The 21,165-nt window shown below is 42.8% G+C and overlaps 1 protein-coding gene across 3 annotated transcripts in view; it reads right to left on the bottom strand.

Annotated features, from left to right (window-relative positions):
- CNTNAP2 (contactin associated protein 2) overlaps positions 1-21,165 on the bottom strand; it is a 1,803,519-nt gene that overhangs the window by 119,494 nt on the left and 1,662,860 nt on the right. For all 3 annotated transcript variants that reach the window (XM_053266196.1, XM_053266197.1, XM_053266198.1), the window contains 2 exons: positions 14,732-14,950; positions 12,359-12,595 (listed from right to left, as the gene is read on the bottom strand). In XM_053266196.1, coding sequence (XP_053122171.1) covers positions 12,359-12,595; positions 14,732-14,950 — 456 coding nt within the window. The remainder of the gene's footprint in view (positions 1-12,358; positions 12,596-14,731; positions 14,951-21,165) is intronic.

The raw sequence follows: 21,165 nt of genomic DNA on the forward strand, positions 1-21,165 counted from the left end.
CAGTCCAGGTGCCAAAGTTGCCTCAGTGTGACACTGCACCCACCCGCCCACCCTCTGCACCATCATCAAGATGCAGAGGGTAGCAGTGCCAATGAGGGTGTGCAGGTGTGGGTGACACTTTGCAACTCAATCTCCCACCCTGCTGGCACTGCAAGAGTGGCAAGTGGCAGCATCAGGGCAGGTGGGTGATGGGGGCACCCTCCCCCATATGCCCACCCTCCTACGCCCAGTGAGGCTAGCAAGTGGTGGCAGTGGCGGATTGATAGGGGGGCAGAGTCACCACTTGGCTACGGCGGCAGTAGGTGGGGGGTGGGGTGCTCCCTTTTACCTTCCACACACACTATTCAGTGGGGTGGGGTGTGTATGCCACAGAGGCCACAGCTGCGGCGAGGGTGAGCGGGCGAGGGGAAGGTTCCCCCTTCTGCCTTCCCAAACCATGCTGCGGTGTACGGAGTGTGCCTTGTGCCTGGGCTACTTATGGGGGCATCTTGCAATTGCTCTCATCAGCATCTGACAATTGCTCCAGGGGGCGTTGGGTGTGTGTGTGACTCTTCCTTTGGAGCTGGTTGGCAGCTGCAGCTGCTCTAGTCTTCTCTCTCCTTTTGGGCATCAGGACGGAGTTCATTTCTTTTGACAGTGCTGCAATTGCCAGGAAAGGGTTAACTGAGGCTACCCTTCAGGGAGCAGCAAAGAGGGACTGCAGCTTGGGGCCCTCTGAGTGGTCTCCTTGGGTCATGTGCTTGCTCTGTCCACTCACGGATTACTGTTGCCATGGGTGGGGCTGGAGGACCAACAATGCTAGCAACAGCTGGAGAAACTTAAAAAGTTAATCGTCTGTCACTCACAACCCTGCCGGGTTTGCAGCATGTACCCGTCTGTTTGCTATGAGGTAAAAATAGGGTTCTATCTGCTTTCAGAAACTAACCCTTTTTTCTGCTTGTCTGAATAGCTTCAATGACTATGTAATGATTTGTTTTCTTAATAAATCTTTATTTGTTTTTGAACTCAGTCTAATTCTCCAGATAATCTCTTGGGCTGAACTTCTTTACCATAGAGTATACTCTGTTGTGTGAGGGTTTTAATGTTTCTGCTCACATCCCTCAATATGGTGTACTTGTCAGACCACATTCCGCCATATGAATAGGGATCTCAGAACCTGTTAAAGGTCTTGCCACTAACAGAGATCTGGATGGCGGGGACTAGAGACAGGGCCTTTTTGGTTTTGGCCCCTTGGCTTTGGAATGCCATCCTGGAAGAGCGTCACCATGCTCCCTCCCTCAGTGTTTCTTTAAAAACAATTAAAGATATTTTAAAAGCGGCTTTTAAATGTTTCATCTGTTGTTTGTATTTGGTAGTTTTTTAGTTTTAGCTTTTAGCTTTTTACTAATAACTTTTAATTTGAAACTTTTAAAATTCATAATTTTAAATGTGGTTTTATCTTGGTCTTTTAACTTGCTTAATTTTATTAATATTTTACTTTTCATTGTATCTGTTTTATTAATGTTGTGAGCCACCCATAACAGTAGTGTGTACTGGAGGGATGAGGTATAAATATTTTTAAAAAAACAAACAAATACCTTAGCCCATTTTCGCAGGCAAGCCTGGTTTCCCCAAAGTGGGTAACCCGCTTAAATACCCCTCAACTTAGCCCAGCTTAGCGGAGCGAGCGCTCCGCTAACCCGGGTTTTCTGAATGTGTATTGCCACGGCGTGGCTCCATGCCATGGCAACACATGAGGAGACCCCTGTTGGGAGGCTGCAAGCAGCACCCTGGGCTTGGGGTTCTCTCCTGGAACTTCCGGGTGCTACGCGGCCCCCAATCCCTATATCCCCAACATGACAGAGCCGAAAGTCATGTGGGTGGCCGCCCCGGCCACCCAGGACTGCAGCCTTGATCATCTGCGCGGAGAGCGGGCTAAGCCCGCTCTCCCCGCAATCCCCCTTACGGCGGGTCTCACCAATTGTGAGACTTGCCTCAATGTTTTCCTGACTTTGCTCCTATGTCTTTCATAGCAGCCTGCATGAAAGAATTAAGCAAATGAAGCATTTCTTAGCATAGAGATAAGGTGATGGGAAATATTTCACTTGCTTAACCTTAACCGGGTATCATGAAAATGCAAACGTTGTTATGTCTTCCACCATTTTGTCCACATATTGTCCACTAAACATGACATTTGGTGGCCTGATTTGTTGAGATTTGTTTGAACTGACATGTTTTTTGTGCAGCTCTAGTCAATTTGTCTGTTCTAGAACATGGCATGTGCATTAGGCCCGGGTACAGGTGTTGAACCTGCAGCATGGGACAAACAAGTGGCACAAGCCATGTGGCACTCCTAGACTGCAACTGAATCCAGGCAGCTAGTGGGGGCACCACAAGGGGCAACAAGCCACCAGGCCTGCCTCAGTGGTACCACCCCTAATGCTGATGTCCACCTCACTTCCTTCACCAGCACCATCCCTCTTCCCCTTCACATCCATGACCACCACTGGCACCGCCTGGCCCAGGTAGGATCCAGGGCAACAGTGGAAGATGAGAAGCTGGAGATGGGCCAAAGCGAGAGATGAGGTGGAGGTACAGCTGAGCTTCCCACAGATAGACATTCCAGGTAAAGTAGCATCACATCCCACTCAGTGCTCCTGGCTTTTGTGAAAGCTTCCTCCAAAGTCAGGAGCACGGTTGCTGCAGAAGAAGTGAAAGGCCAAACTAGGGAGTGAGACAGATGCCAAGCTAAGCTCCCCATGGTTGCTGCGGGCAGAACAGCTTCATTTTCACTTGGGATTCCTGGCTTTGGAGGATGCTTTCATGAAAGTAGGAGTGCTAAGTGGGAGACGTATGCCAGACTCGCCTAGCAGCAGCATCTTCTCTATGAGCTTGCCTTCTACTATTGCATCAGATTTGGCCTGGACCTCTGCCGGTAGCCTCAGAAGGGAGGGGAGAAAGCGATAGTACTGGGGCTGAAGGTGGGTCTGATGGTAGCTTCAGGGGGCGGAGCCAGCATGTGAGAGTGGGGTGCCCCAGGATGTTTCTTGTCTGGGGCACCATTGTCGCTAAGACTGGCCCTGCCTGTACTTCTGTCCTGTCCTATACTTTATCCCCCGCCTTTTTCCCCCCCTGAGAAGGAGAAGAGACTTGCTGAATATTGGACTTGCGGTATATTTGCTAATAAAGGCTAAACACCTCTATTCACTACCATTGCCTCTGCTTCAAATACAGTTCCTCTTCCAAGCACTTCAGTGCACCTCCAAGAGATGTTGACAATGGGCATAAGCCACTGGGAAGTTCTCCTGCACAAGGCCCACTGAAATTAATGTGATCTATGCAGAGTACTAGAATGGAAATGATAGTACTGAGTGCAAAGTCAGGGTCAAACTACATTAAACTTCCAGTATGGACTTTTTTCTTTAAGTATCAGTTGTGTGGGAGCAATCATGACTGGGATCATGGCAAGGGAGAAGGGTATTTAACGAAATTTCCCTGAGATGAGTAGAAACTGGTGATCCCTTTGCAAAATCTGGCTCCCCTGGAAGCATTTCCCTGCTCCCTCCACCCCTGCCATGGTTGCTCACTCTGTGGTATAGCAGAGTTGGACCAGGGAGACTGCTGTTCAAATCCCCACTCATCCAAGAAGCTTACAAGATGACTGAGGACACACTTGCTATTTTGCAGTCCAAGCTCCCTCACAGGATTGTTGTGAGGGCTGTGTGTGTCACCCTGACCTCCTTGAAGGAAGGGCAGAATAAAAAGTGCAATCTCTCTCTCTATAAATCAGTAAAACCTAAAGACAAGTGGGTATATGAAGGGGATGGTAGCTGTAATCATAGCATGAGACTTTGCAGAAGCCCATGTTGGGGAGTGGTAATGGAAGCCTAGCCTAACCTAACCACCTTCACATTCTCTGCAGAATGAGTTCCAAGAAATCTAGTTACTGACCAAAGGGCTAGTCTTTTCTCAAACCTGAGGCATTATGATAGTAAAGCATGTCTTCCTAGCTTTGTCCCTTAAGACAATCCTTGCTTGTGTAAAAACAAGCTCATTAATGTTAGGATATGCCCCTCGGCCTCTCTGCTTAGGCAGCAACCCATTAAGAATGCAAAAATGAACACCAACGGGTTCAGCCCTCAGAAATGCCATTAACTGCTGCTGGACTGCTACCACGATGGAAGAAAAACATACATAAACTAAGGGCACAAAAAGGTCAGGAAAGCAATCTCTGGGACTGCAGACTCATTTCAGTCTCTCCTCATAACAATTTCTCAGATCAGTGAAAGAACAATTGCAGCTGATTACACATCCCCACCAAAAAAAGCGCGCCCCTAATAGAAAGACATGTCAAATTCTATTTTGACAGCTTTGTCCTTGGTACAGCTACTGCAAAACTCAGGCACCTGAAGTGTCACTCATATGTGGGATCTGGCCCTGCTAAGACTGGAAGCAGTGCAATTTCAAAGCAGTCATCAATCAGGAATTCCAAGCATGAATTTCATCAATAAAAATATCCCCATAGTGTGTGGCCTACGCTTACCCTGAGAAGTGCTTGCTAGTTATAAACCAATCTAGACTAGTCCCCAATGTCAATGGCATTTATTTGCTTAGACTTTTCATATCACTATTTTTTTTTTACTGGTCCCCTAAATGCTTTCATATTGAGAAGCACTGTTGTGTGAGAAAGTATGTAGGATCTATATTCACTACTGGAATTTACATATATATGCACACCAAAAGCTTATTGTCCTATGGCCAATTTGAATGAGGTTCTATATTGGGCAACAGTGATGCAGGAAGATGCTGAAAGGCATCATCTCATATTGTGTGGGAGGAGGCAATGGTAAGCACCTCCTGTATTCTACCAAAGAAAACCACAGGGCTCTGTGGGTGCCAGGAGTCGAAACGACTTGACGGCACCCTTTACGTTACCTAAGTCCGTAGAAGCTACGTTCAGTGTGATTGCCTGTGCTACTCCTGCATAAACCTTCCTTGCCTTGGGGCCTGTGTCCAGTGCCCATAGGACCAAATCTTGTAGTAGTGTCCTGGAATTTATTATGTTGGGTTAATTACTATGAAGCTCAGGCATATGTATGGTGGCCTTTACACACATTTTGTTTGTAAACACTATGTATAACACACACTGATAACTGGAGGCTTCGATATGGGATTGACGGGTTGGGCAGGCATGATCATGCCCCCACTGAACATAGTAGGCTCTGCACACTTAGGGTGGCTTGACACCTCACAGAAGCACATAAGATTCCACTAACCTTTGGTTCCCAATGAGTGTGCACTCTCGGCATGTCATCCAAACCCACCAATGACACCAAATTCAAATTCAACCCAATTGGTTACAAATGTTGGGTTCCTGAAGAGAAATGCAGCTGGGAAACCTGACACTAGTGGTTTTGGACAACACACTGGGAGCAGAACTTGAAACTCATGTCGGGAGCACACAACTGTGGGAACTAGTGGTTAGCAGAAACTTACTTGCCACCACGACATGTGAGGCTTTCCTTAGGGTCTCATTTGAACAGGCCCTTAGTCCAGTTTGCAAGCCAGATTTAAGCAATGTGGGCTTATGCTAATTTGCCCAGTCTTTTCAGTTCATACTTGTGGTTAAATCCAATTGGAATCTTCAAGGAACAAAGGTGATTAAGAATAGTAGTTCTAGCACATGCAGAAGCTCTGGTGTTCCAGGAACATCCATTTAATGCTTCTATCACAGCACTGTGGCTAGGAGAACCTTCCTTGGGAATGCGTCCCTATCCTTCTTCAGTTAGGTATAAATCGATTATCTCCCTTCTTAATCACTTTTTCATTATTCCTCTAAACATCTCCTCTACCTACCTATGTTTTGAACAATAGATTAGTAATGTGGCCAGGTGTATCTCTGAAACCCTGCTTACCTAATTCCTGTCCTCCTGCTTTAAAACAAAACAAAACAAAACAAAACAAAACAAAACAAAACAAAACAAAACAAAACAAAACAAAACAAAAAACTTCCTCATCTTTTACTCCTTAAAGTATCTCTGGAATATAACCTTTGCCTGGGCATAAGAACCCACTTTTAAAACTGTATTTTGAACTGATCATCATTGACAACTGGAGCCCGACAAAAGCATTTGTTGCTCTGCCTGATATAACTGTTTTGGGCAAAAGGCAACACAATGAATTCTGGCCCTGCTAACAAAAGGAAATGAGACAAGACCATGCCAGTATACTCTGTTCACACACATAATAGAGAACTGCACTATAAGGCAACACACCTGATACTCTTTTGGCAAAGGTGGAGGCAGAAAAAAGAAGAAAACAGGGCAGGCAGGCATGCTACTATATTCTGGCTCTAGTCAAGGTTATCAATCACTCAGTTTAATATATATAATAAAAGTCACTTGTGCAGTGTGGCAGAAAAACATAAAGTGGGGCTTGTTAACAAGAAGAAGATACTTTGAAGTCTGATGAGATGATAAAATTGTTCATTTAGCCCCATAAATTTTGAAATAAAATTATTCCTCATGTACAGTTAAAAAAAAAGATTGGAGAGAATATCTAGAAGTGTATAAGGATTTATCATTAGAAGATTAGGATCCTGTGCTCAGCCTCATTCTTTTTTCTTTCTTGTTTTCTCCTTTTTTAAAATTCTTAAGCTCAATTAATTTTATTTGGAAGGAGGGAGACTGATGGTATACATTTTCCTGTATAATGTCATTGTGAAGTAAGAATACGTCTTAATAAAGCATTTGTAAAGGTCTTGTTTCTTATTGCAACAGACAATAAGAGATACAGAAACATTCAAACAACTCAATTTGTTTGAATCAAGATTGGCAGTTTCTTTTCAAAAGACAAAATAGGTGACAATATTGGTAAAAGTCCAATCAACTTTTACTGGTGAGTCATATTCTCTAATAGTATAGATTTACCTGGTACATAAAGAATAGGCAGACTGCAGAGCTCCATGATCAAACCATCCTTTCACCATCGGAAAATCCCTCAAAGACATGGCCTGCTTATACAAAGGTGGTGTTGAAGGTGCTGTCATCATCTTTGTTGAGGGATTTTCTGATGGTGGAGAGTTAGCAGCAGAAATTTAACAAAAACCAGTTTTGCTCCACGGACAGACCATGATTTATTTTTGTTTTCCCTTGGGTTACAGTACTAAATTTTGGGTCTTGAACCAATTAAGCAAGCATCTGTACTGGATACATTACTGATTTTTTTGCACTGGGTGGCTTTGATCAAATAAGTTGCAAACAGTTCAGGCTCCTACGCTGCTTATGGTTGGGTTGGTGTCCTGAATATATGGGGAATATAACCCATAATCCTCTATTCTGCAATGGTCTCCAGGGAAGAAGCAGAGCTTGAGTCATGCATTTTCACCTCTATTTGCACAGCACAGCAATGCAGAAGACTATGAAGCACATTACATAAAACCTTGCCTTGCCCAGGCTCGGATTGGTTCACAGGGCATATTCCTGGTGTGCCCCACTCACGGTGCACCCCTGCGCCCCGACTCCCACCCTTAATTACCCATTCTGCTCAAAACCCAGCGTCCTCCCCACATATATTCCACCGCCCTCTCAGGGCCCCCAGTCCGGCCCTTGCCTGCCACCTTTCACATACTTTACTCTGCTCCTTGTCCAGTTTCCGTCTGCTGCTAGCTTTGGCCTCATCCCACTCCACAATATTGATTTTCCCTCCAGCGCTAAGAGATGATATGGCTGCTTTCCCAAATATTTCAATTTACAAATCTGTTGCTTTGGGTATCATACCCACTTTGCTCATAGTATACTATGACACCAGCACAGCAGTTCTCCCGTATGAACCGGCTCATTCTCTTAAGTTGTTGACTGATGCTCTACTTTGCATTTCCCCTGCCTTCAAATATTAGGCAGCTGGGTATACAAAATGGGGCTTTTTCTATCACTGAATCCAGGCCTTTGAACTCCCTCCTCTAGGAAGTTTGTTTGGCAACTGCAATCCTAGCCTTCTGATGCCATTAGGACATTGCTATTTCTAAGGTTAAGCTTTTGTTGGTTGAATGTTTGGTTTTCTGCTTCTTTTATTGTCTCTGTTGCTTGCTTACATTTTTATTATTGATTTAATTGTATTTGTTGCTTATATGTTAATTTTTGAGATGTTGTGAATTGCTTTGGATGTGTCTTTTTAACAAAAAAGTAGACAATAGATATTCCAAATAAATAAATAAATCTTCACGCACAGTAGAGTAACAAAGTGTCCAGCTCATATTCTAAACATTTTTGGTATACCTCCATTTAATATGCAACCTAAGTCTGCTTCCTCAAGTAGCATGAATATATACATTGGGATGGAAAAAACAGTTTGAGGAAAAATGAGTCCCAAGGGCAATGCCACATGAATACCATCTGGAAAATTATTTGCCCCTTCACAGAATCTATTTTCACAACAGGATAGATCTGACAGATTGTACATAATCTAATTTCATAACACTTGCTTAGGAGTTGCGGGCTGGATGACTGGAATACCACTAGGAAAATCTAGACTCCTCCCCTAATTTTCAGAATTTATGTTTTAAAAGAAGTCTATATCTCCTTAAAGATACAGAAGAAGATCACCTCAGTTTTGTCAGCACTGGGCACAAGGGGTCCACCAACCTTGTTTGGATGAAGCAGGAGGCAGTGGCGAAGGGGTGCGCTCTGGCTGGAATGGAAAATTCCAGCCAGAGAACCTCCCCCAGAAAACCTCCCCCACAGACGATCCTCTCCTTGTTGCTGGGTGGGTCGGTTGCCCAGGTAATTGTTGGCTTCTGCCAGCAGGAGGAAGGTTTGGGGTCAGGAGGCCCCTGGAACTCCCATAATGCACAGCACAAGTGTGCAATGCATTATAGGGAGTCCATCACCGCTGGCCAGGGGGCTGCTGGTGTGTGGGTGCAGCGCAGAGCTGACACATGATCAGTTAGCCTGGGCAAATGGTGCATTTGTGTCCTTAACCTGGGCTAACAGCTGGGGCTCCCTTGTAAGTTTTTACGTGCAGGCAAAACTGGTCTGGACTCCCCTAACCTAGTTTTGCTTGCACATGAGAACAGCGTCAATATGTAACAAGGACATATTGGTGATTAATGGTGCAAAAACTGGGAGGGAGAGCTGGATTTCTTTAGAGCATATGACAAGTTTAATTATCAAAATGGGTGGAGGCTGTGGACCCAGACCTGGGGTCTTTTAAGATAATGCCCCTGTTGTTGTTGTTTTTAAATCCTTGGAGTATTTTACTGAAATGCACAGTAAGAAATAAACGTGTTTGAGTTTCCATTTACTGGCTACTTCTAGACAGGGAAACACTGTATTTGAAAACAAAAGTTGTTTTCTATAATCCATGCAATACCTAGACAATGTACTTGTCCACTGTGCAGTTTTGTAGTGTCACTTGCTAGCAATCCATGATTAAAATCTCCTTTTTATCAGATCACCTTAGGGTTTTTCAAAATGGCAATAAAGAGTGCTTCGGAAAGAGCTTGCAAATAAGTGGAAGGTGAGAGCTTAATTATTCAGCATCCACACACTCTCACAGACAAGCTTCTGCTTTTTCAGTGTGATCCCCAAGGGGATAGGGCTGTAGCTCAGTGGCAGAGCATCTGCTTTGCATACAGAAGGTCTCAGGTTGAGTTGCTGATATCCCCAGGTAGGACTGGGAAAAGACTCCTGCCTGAACTCTTGGAGAGCCACTGTTAGTGTAGTATTGTACTGAACTAGATGGACCAATGGTCTGACTCAGTATAAGGCAACTTCCTATGTTTGTATGCAGGTCACATGACCAGCAGAGACCTTGCCCGATTTTCACAGCGCCACCTGCCGGGCATCTTTGGCTTTCTGTGATTAAACTATTATTTTTCAATACTACTTTCCTGATTTGTAGGGAATAGGTTGGCCAGCTAGAGCTGACCAGCAAGCTGCATGGTAGAAATTGACTGAGGTTCCTGTTGGCCATGTGACCTGTGCATGAGACAGTTCTGGAAAAGCTGATACTTGTCTGTTGAGTAAGCTTTTGTCTTAGAGCTTTTTACTACAATCTGGAACAGTCCTCAGAGATAGTTTTAAGGTAGTCTGAAAATGGATGATTCTCATAATGGTTTGCCAGCAAATGGCCAGCAGATGGAGCTGTGAAATTGTGCAACAGGCAAATATGTAATATAGAAGCTACATGGATAATACTACTACAATCTGGAACAGTCCTCAGAGATAGTTTTAAGGTAGTCTGAAAATGGATACTTCTCATAATGGTTTGCCAGCAAATGGCCAGCAGATGGAGCTGTGAAATTGTGCAACAGGCAAATATGTAATATAGAAGCTACATGGATAATCAAAAACAGCTTGTGGTTTCAAATGCAGCGAGAAAGACTCACTGACAAGCACTAAAATCAAATTTCCACTTATTAAAATTTGGAGCTGAAAGCTTCTATTGGTTTAATCAGATCAATCAGTAAATAGCCTCAAAGTATACACATGTGCTCTTAACCCACAAGCCCCACTGGTTAAAATTGATCCCTGCTAATTATTTAATCAAAACATTAAATTCATTTCTTGTAAACTTAGAGTTCTGTGCTTAGGTATCTACATTTAAAGTTCCTTGAAGAGATTTATACTTTATGTCTTGTCCTTTATTTGATCTATTCTGTTCTGCAGTATTTAATGTTAATAGAGCATTTTTCTTAGCTTACATAGCAATCTTAACTTGTATCTAAACTTAGTAAACTGCAGTCATTCCCCTAATTGGGCTCCCCGCCCCTACCAATCCTTATAACTTTGGTCTCAGTAAGGACCTTGTTTATATGCAAATAATTATTATAATTTCATTCTTTACAATCCTGTTTGGATGACAGAATGAAAAGATAAACAAACAGAGAGACAGCTTGTTCTGCTGTGGATATTGAGGCCAACAATTCACAGCAGCAGAAATTTGGAAATAGAGATGCATACAGTGATCTTCAGACTCGACTGATTTTATAAGAGCCACATCATTTGAATGCAAATTCAAGAATTTATTCATCCAAGCAAATACTGACATTTATCTTGGGAATTGAAATGCTGCTTTGTTTCATGTCCAGTGTATGCAACTTCTCTATTGATGCAGTGAAGTACAGCCGGGCAGAGGTTTACCCTTCCATTTTTCTTTACACTCTCTCTTTGGTTGCCGCAGTTCACAGGGGCTGCACTGACCCAACATGAGAGAAGCAAAACCATGCATGCACCACTCTCTAAAGCTGAGATCTTTCTATAGGTTTATGCTCTCTCAAGCCAGGACAAGGATGCAGTGGGAGCTACTTCACGTGCTACTGTTTGGGTCTGAATAATAATCCTGAAGAGAGAAGCAGCAAGCACATCATAATGTGTGATGGCGTTTTCCAGGGACACACGGTGGAAAGCAAATATCTTTCAGAACAAAATGCAGACTTGTCCCATTATTCACACAGTATGGCATACACTAGAGCAGCCAAATCCAGTGGAATTCTTCAGTGGAACCAGGCAGCAGAGAGATACAGAATGAATCTCTTCAGGCTGTGTTGGGGTTCATTTGCGCTTCCATAGGAGACCCTATCAGAAGAGGAGGAGGAGAAGGAAGTGACCTAGTCTGGAGCCCTGATCCCAATGGCAGCCCTTCAGAGTTGGAACAGCTTGCAGGTCATCTCTTTTGAGGAGCCCTGGAGACCAGTTGTCCCTCTGTAGGGTTCCTGCCCCTTCCTTAGAACCCTCTCCATTGCTTCTGAGTTCCCAGGAGCAGAGGCAATACTGCACCATCGCTGAGCTCTAGCTCAGGTCCTCCCTTCCAATGTGCCTACTTAGGAAGAAGGGGAGACTAACTCAGGTGCCTCCTCTTGGGTAGGGCTGGCCTGAGGATCCAGGAAGGGGTGGGGCTCTTTTGTTGACACTAGCTTCTTGCTGGTTCAACAGCTCCCTTCGAGAGCTCATACCTCCAGCTGCCTTGCTTGACCCAGGTTCAGACAAACTATAGGTATGGGGATAGGGATTTTGAATGATCTCCCAAGAGATCAATTCCTGTACATACTGAAAGGCAGCAAGAAAGGGAGAAGGTTTTAGTCTAGACTTTCCCTAAAATGCTAGTTTTCTCTCATTTTCATGGGGGAGCAGTAAAAGTCCAACTCTGCACAAACAAAGCTGCAGCCTGAAGTGGTGCAGGAAAAGATTCATCATCTGATTCTGTCAATTGGCCTGAAGTCTCCTAAACACTGATGAGGGGAAAAAACTATGCATGTGATATATTTTGCAATGCATAGGAAGACATGGACAGCACATATTTTACATCTAAGAGAATGTGATCTACAACTTCCATGTGTTGTGCTAGGAAATGATGTGTGGTGATCATATTTTGATTTTACCTTTTTTGCAGTATGGACCATCATACGCTGTTTTGGAGCAGTCACAGGAGTAGCCATTGTATTTTTCAACACATTTCCCACCATTCTTACAGTACATCCCATAGCTTGTGCAATGGCCTGAGCAACCAGGTTTCACACCTAGTGTGACCTTTGCTCTCTCCTCTAGATCCAGTGTCAACCCATTCATTCTTAGAGAGCGAATGCAGCCCAGAAATCCTTTCTGTCCACCTGCGGCACCTGGATAAGAATATACAATGCAAAATCAAAAATGAACAAAACATTGTTATTAATTCTGCAGAGTAAATAATCTCTTTCACATATTATCCATTAGGGATCAGCAACTAGAAGTTTCAGGGCCAAATTAGAAACCAAAAGACAGACCAAGAGGCTTTACACACATGGCTTTTACTATGAATCTCCTCCAGAATGGAGTGTACCAATCCACATATTAGCTACATTTACCCTGAAGTTCCTGTGGGCTATCAGGGACCAGTACAGACATGACTCTGTTCCCTCCAAATCAAGGCTGCACATTCAGGCTTAGCCCAAAGTATTCCAGCTTAAAAAAATCCTCGAGTTTCAGCAGCTTTGAAAAAAAAACAAAACCCTGGGGTTTCTGTTATGCCCTGCCACTTCTCCCTTGATGTGTGGAGTGGCCATGGCGTTTTTCAAAACTCAGTGAAGGGGAGTTTGACAGCTGTGTTTGGTATGGTCTGCTCTGAGTATTTGCAACTGCAATTGCTGGTGGTGTGTGTGTGTGTGTGTGTGTGTGTAGAAAAGGTTTTAGCAGAGTGGTGAAATTCTGTTGAGGGAGTCCAGAAGGGTAGAGGAGTGAGAAATTCCTGAATTAAACACAAGCACAAACTGCAAAATGTAGGTCTTAACATAGGCTTTAGATATGCAGAATGGAGGCTACAGCTTGATATAACCTGAGACCTTTTTGTCTGAACGGATGCGCCTGAAACCTTCCTGCCTCTTAGATGGTCTGGGGTGGGGGAGGAGGACATGAGGTGATGAAGGCATTCACTCACAAGGCAAGTTCATTATAAAAATCAGCAAAGATTTTGATCAGATTTGGCAGGCAGATCAAACAGCGTTCTGCTGTTTGATCTGCCTGCTTGGCAACTCGTCATGCTGTTCTTCCATTCTTAGCTGTCAAACAACAAAAAAGCTCTCTTGCTCTCCTCCTCTCTGATGTGATTTGTGATTGGTTGGAGGAAAACCCCAGAGTAAGCCAGTGGGAATGCACAGGAAAAGGATCTGCCAGGGATTGTGGAGAGGAGTTGACCCTATGTGAATTGTCAATTTAATCCCCCAAATTAAACATCTTGCAGATCTGCTGCAAAACAGATTTGCTCTTCAGATACCCTGAAGCATGAAGGCATGTGTGAATAACTCCCAGGAGAGGTGTGTGCAGAGGAAGCGGTGGCTGTTCCAATAGGCCTTGTTGGGAGCCCAGAGGAAGGTGGCATTGTCCTTTAATCCTCTCCTCTAAGCAGCAAAGGCAGCAGAACATATTATCCTGTAATCCAGCAAGCTTTGCTGTCTTTCTAAGGAAGTAAATGTCCAGTGATGTATGGTGAATTACTACCATTTCTGGAACTGTTAAAAATTATGACCAATTGGTCATTACAACCAACCATTAAGTTGTTCAAATAAATGACCATTTAAATAAACTCAGTCCTTCTGCAAATGAATTATGATTAGAGATCAGCATTAGCATAGATTGAAACAAAACCAATCTTGAGCTTCCTTTGACAGCTGTAACACCAATATAGAGATCTCTTTTTTAGCCTCTTCAAACTATAGAGAGGGAAACAGAGTGGTAGGAAGTGCAGAGAAGTAGATTGATGGGCTACCTAGTCCAGCATGCTATTTTTCCACATTTCCTGCCATTCTGCTCTCTGCCTTCTGCCTTTTCAAGAGGCTGACAGGAAGTACAGGAGGAGGAGAAGCAGGAGGAGGAGCAGGAGCAGAAGTGGTGATGGCTACTGCATCTAAGTAAGAGAAAATGGGGTGAAACTGGAATGTGTGTGGAGAGACTGAGAGGACATCAGTTAGATGGGAAAACTAGGCAGGTGGGTGGTGATCAGGCAAGGTGGGGTGGCAACTCTATGTTGCCTCAGGCACTGGGGGAAGGGGTGCTTGGATTGGGCTGATTTTGGCTATGTTCTTGAGCAAAAAGCCTCACTCCCACCCCTTTTTCCTATATTACCTGAAGAGGAGCATGGGTCCAGTACGTATATGAACTGAAAAGACCAGTCACATAGAATATAGAGTAGTATTCTGTACACCACCTAGAGGTTTCTATATTATGCGGTATATAAATAAAATACATAAATATTACACTGTATAGGTTCTTCTATGACTTACCAACGTATAGTTGGCTATATAGCTCTAGTCGGGTGTGGCCTTCTGTGGGTGCCTTCCTGATTTCTTTTGGGAGCTGATCCACCTGCAAGCTGGCCTGTTTGACATTCCGCTCAGCCATGACTCGATGCCACTGGTCATCACTGAGTGGGGTCGGTGACCTCACAATTATCTCGACTGGACCATTTCCAACGTCAAATGAAAAGGACACATCTGTTGCCGCTGCAATACCAATGATGAGAATTTTTGTTTTAATGTTAAAAGAATATTGGTTTAAATGGATGTTGCTGAATACTATGTGAATACTATCCTTTAAACATTGACCTTTTAGAATTTGCAATTAACTCTTAATTGGAATCTGCAATAGGGATTTAAATTGCAGTTAAAATGCAGATTTTTTTAAGATACCATGGAAAAATCTTATATATTTTTAGAAGTAAATCATCTTAGTTTGTCTAACGAAGATAAACATAAGCTCATTGTTTTACTTTCCAGAACAGAGACCAAAGGAGAAAGAGATGACTTCCTTCTAGAAAGGATGTATGAACAAGTTTTATATAACCAGAATAACTCTAAGATATGCTTGGATGAAAAATTATCGAATTAGCAGACATGTTACAAAAAGAAAGTGATCCTTTAAAAAAGTCATCTTGAGGTTTCAAATTTCTGAGTAAAAAGCCTGCTTTTTAAAAAATAAAATAAACTCATTAAATTTATTGTTTTACGAGCTGCACCACCAGAGCGTCTAAGATGGCTCACAATACAAATATGAAATAAATACAATATTAAAACCAATTCCACAATAAAACCATACAGAAAACAAAACAAGAACAATAAAAATAGCAGCCACAAGAACAAACAGCAGCATAAAAAAGCAAATACAAATACAGGGAGGGTATGTGAGGAGAAAACTACTTCTGTACAAAGCATGCTTGTGTGAGAGAAGGTAGACTACATCCTAACGTTACTCAGATATTTCTGATCTTAAAAGAAGATCCTGTCTGTAAACCCATGTGAGGAGGATACCCTGCCCAGAAACCACTAAATCCCCCACCACGTGCCCCTGGTCTGCTGCTACTAATTCATTAGTCTTCTAGTATAGTTCAAACCCTACTAGTAGTTTTTGGCTTGGAAAAATTAACTAGGAAGTAAGTAAGGTTTAACATATTTAAAATGTAAGCTTTTATTTTTATACAGATATTATACAGATATGGAGGCTGTTCCCATGCACAGCCTAACCCAAGCTAGGGAATCCGAGTCTCAGTTAAGATGTGCGTGAAAATTGCCAGGATTAGGCCTAGCCCAGCTTTTTAGCTCGGCTTTTAGACTGGATTAATGACACCAATGCACCATTAGCCCAGGCTCTAGGATTGCATGTCTCTTTGGGCTTCATTCAGCCAGAGGAGACACAAAGACAGGTACCTAGATAAGCCATCTCCTAGGGGAAATCCCTCAATGCACCGTGCTTGGTGCATGGTGCATTGTGGTATATCTGGAGACTGGGATTCATTGTCCCAGCTTTTGGAGCTCTGCACTGCCTGGCTCAGCAGCGGGTCATCTGGGAGCACAGTTGGTGCTCCCAGCAACATTCCATGGATCATCTGAAGGTGGTGGTGGGGGGAAGGTAAGATTTGTGCAGCCTTCCCACTGCCTGCCCGCCCAGTCATGTGAGTGGCCACACTGAGTACTGCTCTTGATGTTATTGAATGCTGTGGCTGTAAAATAAGGCTTAGTTCACCCCCGCCCCCATTAATCTTTATGCCAATCACGTGATGACTCACATTTGATGGGCCAATATACCATAGATCTTTTGTGCCCTTAAAGACTCAAGCCTCAATTGCCTCTATAATACCCTGTTTCCCCGAAAGTAAGACCTAGCAGTAATTTCTGATGTCCTGCTAATTGCCCTAGTGCATTTTTGGGGCTAAAATTAATATAAGACACTGTCTTATTTTCTGGGAAACATGGTAGTTCCTGACCTGGTTATGGCTTTGGAATTTTCTGTTGTTCTTGTGGTTGCTTGGCAGATGTTAGCTTTTGGTCAATGGATGTCTTCTTGTATAGACTTGATGAATCCTGAAGAAACTTGGTCTTTTTTTCTAGCCTTCCTTTCTTTGCTATATCTTCAAGTTCTCACAGCTGTGGGACTCTCCCAGCCATTGGATAACTCCTTAGGAACATAGAAAACTGCCATCTACCGAGTCTGACCATTGGTCCATCTAGCTCAGTATTGTCTACATAGACTGGCAGCGGTTTCTCCAAGGTTACAGGCAGGATTCTCTCTCAACCCTATCGTGGAGTTGCCAGGGATAGAACTTGAAACTTTCTCCATGCAAGCATGCAGATCCACTTCCCAGAGGACCCCAGATATCATACAGTGCTCATATGTAGTCTCCCATTCAAATGCAACAAGAGTGGACCCTGCTTAGCAAAGGAGATAATACATGCTTGTTTTCACAGGCCAACTCTCCTCCCTCCTTTGATGTAGGCATAGATTGTGCTGAAAGACAGTGTTCAGTTCCCAATAAACCCTTCTGAAGCTAGCTGCTGATCAGCAGTCTGCTTTTAGCAGCTTCCCTTTCATTTCCTGCCCAGTGGTTCCTCTCTTTCAGCTTCTAACTGGTGTATCCACATCAGTTCTCTGAAGATCACCTTCCTTCTCTGCTCTTGTCTTCCACTAACTGACTCTCAGAATCTTGGCAGGATTCTTGACCAATCCAGAGTGAATCCCTGTCCATTCCAGTTGACCAATCCATTTTGCACAATTTGAATGCCTCTGGAATTAAAAACTGAGGCCTATCATCTGTTCAAATTTAGCATAAACCAACCATAATATTGCAGCCATACCAGCTCCTTACCTGTATATGTATGCTATATTGTGTATAATTCATAAACAAAAAATGTGTATACATAAACTGAAGAAAGGTTGTATTGGGAAAAGAGAGGAACAGTTTAGTGGCAAATGTGATTTTACATTTCTTTATAAAATATAATTGTGCAAGGCCTTTTTTTCTTAGCCGTAGTATACGGTACATGCTTATGTTGGTCTGAAATTTGATGTTAATTTTTGAAAGGGTAAACCATTTATTTTTCTTTGAACCCTACTCAAAACCTACAGTTTACTGTGAAACCTTTGATTAATCCCCAACTGAACCTTTGATTAATGCCCAACAAATGAAGCTTAAGTTATGTATGACTCCATTTGCTAACACTCATCCCTTGTTTCTCTTTCCTCTCCTTTCTTCCATTTCCCCCTCTTCCTTTGTGGGCTCCTCCACTGGATTTTAAGGTCCTGGAGGGAGGTGGGAAGGGACCTGTCCTTTTTTGCTTTTGCTTTTCTGAAGGGTCAAGAGCACTGATGAGCTAAACAAGTGAACAAAACAAAGAAAGATCAATAAAGACCTTTTAACAGATTCTCTGCTGCAGGTTTCAACACAGCTTAAAGTCAGAATCTAGATGGCATACTGTTATTGTTTTTCTTATTTAGGCATAATAAAATTCATGCTCATGGGGAAAATTGTGGGTTGTGCCTCTGAAGTACTTACATGTGTGGGAATGCAACCTCTATCTATTAAATGTACATTTAATCTCTTTTATTTGATGAAGTTATAGAGAAAGCAAGAGAAAGAGAAGAAAAAAGAATCCCACAATACCAATCACAATGTTTTTCTTGATAAAGTCCTCTCCTAAGTGCTCTTTTAATTTCTTGGAAGTGAAAATACAAGTGAAGTGAATGATCTATGGAGTAAAAACTGGCATATTAAAATACATGAACAATAAAGGCAGAGCCTCACTTCAAGAAGTTTATGACCTAAGGGCTGGAGTTGCATTGGGAGGGCCGATGCATGGGGCTTCTGTCTTCTCCTCTGCAGCTGTACTCTGATGCATGTGCAGAGCGTTGGTCGTGGACTGGAAGCTCCACAGAGGAGACCAACCTCTGGAAGACCAACCTCTCCACAGAGGACCACAGAAGACCAACCTCTCCACAGAGGACCAACCTCTCCACAGAAGACCAACCTCTCCACAGAGGAGACCAACCTCGTGGACTGGAAGCCCCACAGAGGAGACCAACAATTGGATGTAAGTAAAGGAGCCTCATAATTTGTCTAGTGGCTAGCTCTGCATGTGCATGCCAAGAACCAATTAAGTATGGGAAGGGAAAAGGAGCCCTATGTCAGTTCTGTGCTTCTATCTGATAAATTGTTCCCTAAATGTCAACAGGGACAGACAATAAAAGGAAAGGAAGGAAGGGAGAAAAGGGAGAGGCAAACCTAACTAGGGTAAATGAAACCTTTTGGTACTGGGATATTAACAGAGATGGATGAAGAGATGTTCACCCAGAAGATCGCTTTTTAAAATAAGTCTTGGTCTTCATATGCACATGTGATAACCAAGCAAGACAGAGGTACTCATTGTTGGGGATCATAATCTGCAAGATGGGGTAGAACTTCCTGTTCTGGACAAGGTTATACTCCCTGGAAAGAGAGCACTACCAAGGTTTGTACCTTGGTAGTGCTCTTGGACTCCCAAGGTCTCACGCTGGGGCCTCAGGTTGAGGCTGTGGATAGGAGTGTTTTTTACCAGCTGCAATTGATTCAACAACCCCACCTGTTCCTTGAGGAGAATGACCTGAAAACTGTGGTTCACCAGCTGGTAACCTCCTGGTTGGACTACTGCAATGTGTACTATGTAGGGCTGACTTTGACATAGTTCAGAAACTTCAGTTAATTTAAAATGTGGCAGCCAGATTGGTCTCTGGGATATCCCAGAGAGACGACATTATGGCTGTTCTTAATCAGTTGCACAGGCTGCTGATATGTTTCCGGGCAAAATATAAAGTGCTGGTTATTACTTTTAAATCCTGAATGGCTGAGTTACCTGAGAGCACCTTTCTCTACAAGATCTCCACTTCTCATTAAGATCCTCAGGAGGGTTCCGTCTTCAGGTACCACTGATACAACTGGTGGCAACCTGGGATTGGGCATTCTCAGTTGTCACCCCTAGGTTGTTGAACATGCTCCCTGAGGATATGAGAGGATTATCTTTCTTGGAGGCCTTCAGCAGAGCCTGAAAGACCCATCTTTTTAGCCTGGCTTTTAATGAAATCTAGTTTTAATTTTAATCTGGTTCAAATCTTTTTTTGTTTTTGTTTTTTATTATGGTTTTTTTATTTTAATGTAACTGCTGAGCCACTTTAGGAAACATGGTATATAAATTGAATAAACAAACAAATGCTTAATACACACACAGAGGATACCATTATAATGGATATATATATATATGTACACACACACACACACACACACACACACAACCTTTCATGAGGCATCCCAAGGAGGTTTACAAAAGTTAAAATACAATAAAACCCCATAAAAATTATGTTTAAAAAATCAGTTAAACAGTAAAACCACAGAACACCATTAAAAAGACAAACAGAAGCAGGAGTGGTGAAAAAAATGCATTTTTGATATACATATGCACCAGTGGTGAGAAAAATGTGTTTTTGATATTAGAGTAATGTTGGTTTGCAGTTTGTAATTAATTTTTAATTTAAATTTGCAACAGGAAATCATAAAATTGTAAGCCTGGAATATACTCATGTAACATTACCACTTAAAATGTATATATAGCTCAATAGAATGTTCAGAGTTCTTCACATATATTATCTCAGTAATCCCTGATAAAAGCCCTGTAAGGTGGGCCAGTATTATTGTCATTCTCGATTGCAGATAATAGTTGAGGCTGAGAAAATAGTGATCCATCTAAGGCCAGTTCGTGAATTCATGGCCAAGATGAGAATTGATTTGGGGACTTCCCAAATTACACTTTTACTCACTATACTATACCAGTTTTTAAGGACATGTAGTACAATCCTGTGCAGTATGGTAGGTCCTTCCATACCTAACACCCCTATTACATATTAGCCCATATAATTCAAATTACACCCTCCCCCACAGACGGGCACCTGATCTTGCTGGGAGCACAGACCGCACTCCCAGCTCCAGAGGCCAAGATGACATGTCCCAGCTTCCAGGAATCTCACAATGTTTTTTTTGTATTGTGATGTGTGATCTTCTGCCAACACCAGTCATATTCATTTCAATGGGACTTGTATTAATGTAGTAATTTGAAGTTGAATCTGTCCAATGGGAAACAATAATAGGGTTCATTTTTGGTAATGTTTACATCTCTCCCCCCCCCCCTTTTTTTAGCTAAGTCCTGATTGTTTCCTATTCTATTACAGCTTAGGAAAGCTATTTCCTAAAGCTTTTATATTTTTATGTCATTTTGATATATGTATGGGCTACTCCTGATGAGAATCATATGCTACAGCTCTCTACTTGACAGTGTTTCCCATAACGGATTTGGTAGTAGAGAACGGCATAGCTGCCTGGCAGTCTTAGGGCTGCCAACTAATATACGGTGTTTCTCTGCAA

The sequence above is a fragment of the Hemicordylus capensis genome, chromosome 6 (assembly GCF_027244095.1).
Source record: "Hemicordylus capensis ecotype Gifberg chromosome 6, rHemCap1.1.pri, whole genome shotgun sequence".
Lineage (NCBI taxonomy): Eukaryota > Metazoa > Chordata > Lepidosauria > Squamata > Cordylidae > Hemicordylus > Hemicordylus capensis.